At 30.8% G+C, this 9116-nt stretch overlaps 2 protein-coding genes across 2 annotated transcripts; one reads left to right on the top strand and one right to left on the bottom strand.

The window, feature by feature from the left end:
* Positions 1-2561: 2561 nt before the first annotated feature.
* LOC105790415 (gibberellin 2-beta-dioxygenase 2) lies at positions 2562-6262 on the top strand. Its single transcript, XM_012617996.2, has 3 exons — positions 2562-2974; positions 5367-5712; positions 5780-6262. Exons 1-3 carry the CDS (start codon positions 2595-2597, stop codon positions 6053-6055), a joined length of 1002 nt encoding a protein of 333 aa, XP_012473450.1. The 5' UTR covers positions 2562-2594; the 3' UTR covers positions 6056-6262.
* Positions 6263-6329: 67 nt separating this feature from the next.
* On the bottom strand, positions 6330-8582 carry LOC105790417 (ADP-ribosylation factor). The gene is made up of 7 exons (XM_012617998.2): positions 8425-8582; positions 7798-7956; positions 7626-7696; positions 7195-7314; positions 6951-7069; positions 6769-6850; positions 6330-6648 (listed from the first exon to the last, which is right to left on the bottom strand). The coding sequence occupies exons 2-7, from the start codon at positions 7943-7945 to the stop codon at positions 6643-6645; spliced, it is 546 nt and encodes a 181-aa protein (XP_012473452.1). The 5' UTR covers positions 7946-7956; positions 8425-8582; the 3' UTR covers positions 6330-6642.
* Positions 8583-9116: the final 534 nt, after the last annotated feature.

The following is a 9116-nucleotide window of genomic DNA, read 5'->3' as shown; positions in this document are numbered from 1 at the left end:
TAATAATTATAAATCAAATCGAGTTTGGATAAGTTTGATTCAATTACATTCAAAATATAAATCCCATTTCATATTCAGTGATTTAAAGCCAAAATGTTGCTTAGAATATTGTTTTCAGAATCAGACCGGACTGGTCGATTGGACCGAAATTTGATTGGGGTATTAGTTTGGAATAAGAGATTGGATCAGGGGTTGGAATTGAGTTGTATATTCTTATGAGAGCTAATACGTAATTTTATAATTTTAATAACTTATATCTTTATAATTTTTAAAGGATTAAATCAAAATTTTATCACTTTGAGGAGACCAAAGTGTAAAAATTAAACAACCAAAATGAAAATTTCCATTCTTAGGAAGTCGAGGCCTACCAACCTTCCTAGCTTCGTCCTTAATTGGAGTGGTTAACTCATTAATAGGTACAAACTATTTAAACTAGTGATTGAATCGAGATAAAAAATAAGTTAAATCAACTGTTGAGCCAATTATATATATATATATATATATATATATTATTGTAATAAATTTTTTAAATAATTTATTTAATTGAATAGAATAAACTATTTCGATTAATTAAATCAATTAAATCGAAAATGGATGATGTGATAAATTTCTCCCTTATCCAATTTTTAACACCTGATACATCCTGTCACATTCGAAAGTAATAACCCTTCAAACTTAAATGGGTAACTCAAATAATGAACCAATCCGACAATAATTACATGAGTGGTTATGGCTTGAAACGACACGTACGTTGACTTTATATCCGTATAATGAAAGGTGAAGTAGTAAAATTATCTTTTATGATGGGACATGAGATTGTAGTTTCCACATAGTTGCCTTTCATGTTTGTAGGACTCACATCATATCTCATTTCTCATTTGTGAGGCTTAGGGTCTGTTTGATTGCCAGTAAAATATTTTCCGTAAAATAATTTTTAGAAAATGTTTTACTTTTCTGTAAAATGATTTACTGGAAAATATTTTCTGGTGTTTGATTGAATCTGTAAAATATTTTCTACTTTGCTTGGCGATTTTTGAAAATATTTTTCGGAAAAGTTGTTTTACATATATTAATATATATTAATAAATTTTATATTTTAAATTATTTGTACATATATTGCAATGATTTATTTATAATAATACTTAATTATTAAGCTACAATATTAATCGTTATAAATTGAAAAAACTAATATCAAATAAATTATTTGTAATTGTGTTAAAAAAGTATTGAATAATTAAAAAATAAGTTCTTGGAAAATCGATAAATGAAGCGGTTTTCTACGGAAATGAAGGAAGGAATGAAGGAGGAGATAGAGAGGAGAGCACGGAAAATGTCTTACGGAAATTGAAAGGGTAAGACATTTTCCCTAAAATGTAACCCATTTTTCCTTGTTTTGGAGTTCATTTTCCAAATGGAAAATGTTTTCCGCCAATCAAACGCTGGAAAAGTTGGAAATGATTTTCCGGAAAATCAATTCCGTCAATCAAACAGACCCTTATATTATATATGTAATCACCATGTCATATTCGGCTTTAATTCTTTCTCACTATTATTTTAAGTGTTAAATTAGTTAAAATATTCTGTTTTAAATTTTTTTTTAAGAAAATGGGTCAATTTTTAAAATAGTTATGGTTAATTTTAGAGAGAACAAGTGAAAACATGACGTGCTTTTACTCTTGTCTTTGCAAGAAAGCGTCCCTAATAGATGCGTTTTCACCCTCTCTCTCTAAAATCAACATATTCCGATAAATATTTCAAAAATTGACCTATTCATTCAAATAATTTTTAAACCAGCTTTTTTTAGTAATTTAATTTGGTCGGAGATTGATTAATGATTTTTTAAAAGTTTAATTACCGGTTAATTCGATTAAAATTGGATAATTAATTGAATCAATCGAATTTAATAATAAATAATACAAATTATATGTAGTTTTAATTTGTTCAAAAGAATATTATCAATTTATTCTTTTAATATGTTTTATATTTGTTTTAACAAAAAACACGTAAATTTCGATTAATTGAGTTAACCGATTGAATTCATATTTATTTGTTTTAACAAAAAAACATATCAATTTATTTATCTCTTTCATTATTAAAATAAATATTCTAATCATTATACATTTAAAAAATAATATTTTAATCTTTACACGTTAAGCAACAATTTTGAAGAAGGAATCAAGGTAAGAAATCTATTTTGATTTTACCCCAAATTATTTTGGGTTCAATTTGATTTTCTTTTTTATATAAATGTTTAAATTATTTATAGTTTGGTCCATATTAAGTCACTGTCATTCCATTTGTTTTCAAAACTAATAAGTTTTTAAATTGATTTAATATTTGGTTTAATGTCGCTTATGTCATTCTATTAATGCAAAGTTAATGTACTAAAATGTTAATTTTCCAAATATACAGGGACTAAAATATTCAAATGATGCTTTGAAAGCTAAAGTTGAATAAAAAAATTTATGGAATTTTTATAATCATAACCCCTATCCGTCTCTCTTGTATAAATTGTAAGCAAATTCCCCGGCCGTGATTCCACGTCTTCCAAGTTCCAACTCTTATCATCATAGGCTCAAAAGTTAAGAAGAAAAATGGTAGTGCAGTCTCCTGTTCCCGTGAGAACCAAGAAAACCAAGGCAGTAGGGATTCCGACACTTGATCTTTCTCTTGACAAGTCCATAGTGTCGAAGCTGGTCGTCGAAGCTTGTGAAGACTATGGATTTTTTAAGGTCACTAACCATGGCGTCCCTATGGAGATAATATCCAGATTGGAAGACGAGGGGTTTCGGTTTTTCAACAAACCGGCTCCCGATAAGCAACAGGCGGTGCCTGCCGGCAGTTTTGGTTATGGTTCCAAAAACATCGGCCTCCATGGCGATAAGGGTGAGCTTGAGTATCTTCTCCTCCCCACCAATCCTTGCTCCATTGTCCAAACATCCAATACCATCTCCCATGAGCCTAAAAATTTCAGGTATGCTACCATTGTTTTCCCTTCATCTACATTATTTTTAAACTGCATTAAATTGGAATTAAGTTAAATTGAGTCCTTAACAAAACTTTATTTTAATATCGAATTCCTCAATGATTGTTTTGAAAAAGAAAACTTTGCCCTCACGTCTGAAATTTGGAAAAACATTTAGTCATGCACGTTATGGTTTAAAAAATGGGTTAAGAAGGTTGACCAAAGACAGATATGAATATAAATATTAAACCATAAACAGTAGAGCAGAGAGACAACACGTCTGTTTTCTGTTTCTTTAGTGTGATGCAGAATATATATAGCAAGGTTCATGTTGCCTATGGCTTCGTCCACTCCTTTTCTATGCATAATTAGATTATGGGTGGAAGAAAAGTATAAAAATATATATATTTATTAAAAATTATATAAAATTTTTGTTTGACATGATACAGCTAAAAAGTATAAAATCTATAACGTATTAGATTCAAGTCTGAATTTTATTGATTTTATATGAAAATATAAAAATATAAATATTCTTATAATAATATAATTTATCTTGTAAAAGGTAATTTTAATTAAATTAGTGTCCACTTAACTTATGACACAAACTCAATCAAAAGCTTTAAACATGTAATTTATCATTTAATTTTTACTTTTTAGCTTTAAACATGTAATTTTTTTGTTAAATCACCTAAAATGAAAAGAAAAGTTAATATCTTTTAACTTTGTTGACATTGTATACACATGATTACTACATGGATGACACGTTAACATTTAATTAATTTTTTAAATTTAAAAATTAAAAATATATAAAATCATTAAAATTAATTAAAAATATTTTTTAATATGTTTTTTTAAAAAATATGTTTTAAGTACCATTTTTTAAAAATATTCTCATTTTCATATTAAACATTTTCATTTACGCCCTTTAAAATTTTTAAAATTTTAACTTAGTAAAAATAAAATTGTACTTTGGCCCATGAAAATGACAAATTTTAATTTAATCTTTTATAAATTAAAAAATATAATCTATTAAAATGGTGAAACTATATTTTACGATCGTAAAAATTATAATTTAATTTTACCCTAAAATAATTTTCTATCTTCGCCCTCGCTTAAACTCAAGTTCAAGTATAAGCTAAATTTGGTTAAAAGAGACATTAACTTATAAATACAAATGTTTCATATATATATATCTAAATCATTTTAAAAAACATTAGAGATGTGATTCACAATCCCAAACATATTAAACATCACCTATTAAAAGTGATTATATATATAAATTAAATGAATTAAATATGGAGTTAAAATTATTTAATGAGAAATTAATAAACAGTAATATAGTACATAGAGTGGCCCATTTCACCCCAACAGCACCAGTACGGAATTTCATTTTGCCGGCGATTTATTTACCACTAATTAATGTTTTTTTTTACCATTTTTATAATTTTTAATAAATTTTAAATATCTTTTATACTTTTTATTAAATTTATTTTTTTATCACATGTCACGCCATAGTTGTGACATAATGATTTTAACTGAAAAAAATTAAGAGCAGTTAATTTTAACGGTCAACTGTTAAAGTTAATAGTTAAATAATTTTTTAATGTATTTTGACCGTTTAAATATTCAATAATTACTTTTTTTTTAAGTTTGAAGACTTTTAACTTAAAAATATATATTATTGTTGAATTATAAAATTGTTTAGCATAATGATTTCGTTTTCAAGGATGATGCATAATGAATTAGTTTAAGATGATATGAATTAAATGGACCTACACCACTATTATTTCATAACCCCAACAGAAAAGTCCTTGTTTCTATAATTGCCTACTACAAAATTAAACAAGTTTTTAGGTTATTTTATTTTATTTTTATGAAAGTGATTCCAAATCAAGAAATATGATGGAAGATCATGTAAATGATAATATTTAAGCTATAAATTTATTGGATATTTTGTAAAAATATTTGTACAAATTAAATGAAAAAGGCTGTGGATTTAAGATTTTGTTCCTTAAGATAATTTAATTGTAATGTTTGATTTATGAAATGTTAATATAAAATCTTATAGTTGTTAAATTGTTGGTAAGCATAATTTAAATTTTTATATTTTCTTATATTAAGAATTAGGGTGAATTTAGAAATTATTTTAGGAGAGTCTAGAATTGAATTATAAATTTTACTGTTTTGATTGAACGAAAATGGATTAAAATCATTAAGAATAATATCCATATCGAACGTAATCTTCTTCATGAATCAATCGCTTTCTTTAGAAGAAAAAAACCCAAATCCAATTTTTCATATTAATTTAGTTGTAATGAAGGGAGAAAAAAATTCTGAACTTGGATTCTAAATTTACTGGATGGTATTTTCTTAATCTATTATTGTTGGGTACTTTTTACAGTAGTGCTGCGAATGAGTACATAAAAGCAGTGAGGGAGTTAGCAAGCGAGATTCTAGATCTAGTGGCTGAGGGTCTATGGCTCCAAGACAAGTACGCCTTCAGTAAACTAATCACAGACGTCCAAAGCGACTCCATCTTACGGTTCAACCATTACCCTCCCCTATCTTCAAAACCATGCAAAGACGATGATGAAGTAGGGTTTGGCGAGCATTCCGACCCTCAGATCCTCACCATTTTTCGATCCAATGATGTTGGTGGCCTCCAAATCGCTTTGCGTGATGGGTTTTGGATCCCAGTCCCCCCTGACCCTACCCAATTCTTCGTCATCGTCGGAGATGCCTTGCGGGTCAGTACCCTACTTCGTACATTAAAGACCTGGAGTAAACTGTTTCTCATTTTGTATGATTTGATAGGTTTTGACAAACGAGAGATTTAGGAGCGCTAGGCATAGAGCAATGGCGAATTCAACTGAAAATTCAAGAATGTCGATCATGTACTTCGGGGCACCTCCGCTTAACACAACCATCTCCCCACTCCCACAACTGGTCTCATCGGAAAATCCCAGCCTGTACAAGCCCTTTACTTGGGGTGACTACAAGAAAGCTGCCTACTCCTTACGCTTGGGGAATCCACGTCTTCACCTTTTCAAGGCTTCATTCATTTCCACCAATCAAATCCATATTATGTAACGCATATACGGGCCTTAACTTGATGGGGGATTTTATTCTGTTTATATTAGATCTGGAAATTTTCTTTTATCTGATGCCCTTCTTTAGTCCTAACTAATTGGCGGGATATCTACAGGTAGACTGTCTTTGCTGTTGGCCAAGAAAGGCTCACCTAGCCAATTGCGCCATATTTTTATCCATCATTCCATTTTTTTTGTTGATGCAAAATTTTCAAATGTAGACATTAATAGTTAAGAAAAAAAGATTGCAGTTACTGCACATGCTAAAACCAGCATTAAAGAATCCAAAGAAATTTGGTATCTTTATATTTAAAGATTAAAGAAACCGACTTAACCTGTTAATTTCCATCAAGAAAGGAATGACCTCGAGATTGGGGAAAACAATACATTTTTTTTTTCCAACTACCAAGACCAACAATAGAAACCGAAAATTTTACCAATTATTCTTAAACTACAAGAAGCAACAAATGACAAAGTTTGCAAGAAACAAAAGAACATGAAAAACCAAAACATTTTAACGGACGTAGAAACATCAATAATTCCGAAAGGGGCTGGCATTTTCTGAGACAGACAAGTCAATTACGCCATCTATGCCTGCAATTTCATATAAATATCACAGCATAAGTGAATGAGAAGCAGAAGAAGCTCAACCGCCTAAAAAATCTGCAAACTTAAGTTCTAACTATATAATCAGAGTCATTGGCATGAACATACCTTGTTTGCAATGTTGTTTGAGAGCCAGTCCAGTCCCTCGTACAGTCCTTCACCAGATGTGGCGCATGTACTCTGGATATACCTGCAAAATATATTACATAGAGGAAACATAAAGATCCACAAAAGAAGGGGTCAGATGCACCAACACACCACACCCATACACAAAGAATTGTTCGTCTCACCAGTGACGCTGGCGGAGAGAATGAAGGCCAAGCTTGTCGGTAATCTCAGCAGCATTCATAGCATTTGGAAGATCTTGCTTGTTTGCAAATACTAGCAGCACAGCATCCCTCAACTCATCCTGCCAAATAATAAGTTAGATTTCAGCACAAGGCCCCCTCCAGAGTGCAGCTTTTAATAATTTCACAACCATCATGTAAACATTGGCATCATAGCACTGGTAACAAGAAATTTGAGCTTATGTACCTCATTCAACATCCTGTGCAACTCATCTCTAGCTTCAACCACACGGTCACGATCATTGCTATCAACCACGAAAATAAGTCCTTGTGTGTTTTGGAAATAGTGTCTCCACAATGGTCGGATCTATGTAGAAAGTTAGAGCAAATAGACCAGCCAAATAATTAAGACATTTTTCATTGTTCTAACAGATCTAATAGATCTAAGTTACAATAAGAACATAAGGTTCAATAGTGACTGCCAAGCATCCCCATTTCATTTACCAACAGACATCTAGTATGTGTCCACTCCTTCCACAGAACTGCACACATTCATGTTTTCGAGATAATATACGATACAATCACAATCCCACCCATAATGATTCCCTAGATTGTTTTGTTTGATGCAAACATTATAATTAATATCAACGTGTTTGAATAGAAACTAAACCTCGTTACCTTGTCCTGGCCGCCAACATCCCAAACAGTGAAGCTGATGTTCTTGTATTCAACGGTCTCAACATTGAAACCTACAAGATTACAATATATCACGGTTAGCCATATCCTTCATCGAACCAAAATTCATTTGGATAACAACAGTTAAACGTTATAAGGCAAGAAGGCGACTTACCGATGGTGGGAATGGTAGTGACAATCTCTCCCAACTTCAGCTTGTAAAGAATGGTGGTTTTACCAGCAGCATCAAGCCCAACCATCAGTATACGCATCTCCTTTTTGGCAAATAGCCGGCTGAATAGCTTGGTGAAAGACAGCCCCATTTTTTTCACGTCTGCCAAACACAAATCCACATTTCAATTTCCAAAGATCATCAATGTAATTTGAAAATAAAAATACATATAGTAGAATTCAAGATCAGAGCAGATCCGACGGCCAGAATTCAGAAACAACATAAGATCGATCGAGGAACATTCGCAAATAAAACAGGCCTGAATTCGTCGAAATCAACACATAAAAACTCTAAATCCGATCTATTACAACATGAAACCAATGAAAAAAACGCAGATCGAAGCAATTTAACGAACTTACGACAGTTCCAACACTCAGATCAGACGAAACTAAGCGATGAATTGAAGATTCAAAAGATTTTAACACACTTTCGAAATAAAATTGAAGTTAAAATTCAAAGAATATTAAAAAGTAAAAGGCGGATCGGGAGAGAAAATGTTGAAAGAAAATTAGAGCAAAATTAATTGAGACATGAACGTTTTTTGGCTTTGAGAGAGAGTGAGAAACTTGCCTGAGAAAAATCCGAGCGGTTATTAGGCGTGGTTGAACGAAGATCTACCCCTCTCAAAATGAAAGGAGTTGGGCAGGTTTGGAGATGGGGTATTTATAGATCCAAACATGGATCTTCACTTGACGGAACGTCGTTTGTTTTTTTCTTTAATTTTTGGGGAAATTTTGCCATTTTGGCGGATGGTTAGCTTGTTCCATTATGACGCCGTTATGACGACGCTTGATATGCATCTCAGCTTGTTTGGCAAATGGAGATCGGTTTTCTAAAGGGGGATAGCATTTTTGTTTTTCACAAATAGAACAAATGCAAATATAGCCCCTTCTACAACTAATATAATACATGGTAAAGAATGGTATGAAACGGTGTTTCTGTATTTTCTTTTAATACTTTAATATTACGATAGTATTTTTATATTGAATTTTAGGATTTTCATCCTAAATTAAATTAAATTCAAATAAAAATTCTAAAATTTAATATGAAATTGTTGATGTGGCATTAAACTATCGAAATGAATAAAATCATTATTCCATACAATCCTTTTCTACAATACACGTAGATGAAAAATCAAACAAAAATCAAATTACATCCGTGTTATATTTATAAAATAGTACTAAAATCATATTTATACAAAATTTATTTGACAATTAAAACACAAGTGTCTTCTTTAGGCTCGGGTTAAATCTTTAGATATC

Source organism: Gossypium raimondii, chromosome 8, assembly GCF_025698545.1.
Source record: "Gossypium raimondii isolate GPD5lz chromosome 8, ASM2569854v1, whole genome shotgun sequence".
Lineage (NCBI taxonomy): Eukaryota > Viridiplantae > Streptophyta > Magnoliopsida > Malvales > Malvaceae > Gossypium > Gossypium raimondii.
The sequence above is the reverse complement of the archived record's forward strand: the minus strand, read 5'-3'. Positions and strand labels throughout refer to the sequence as shown.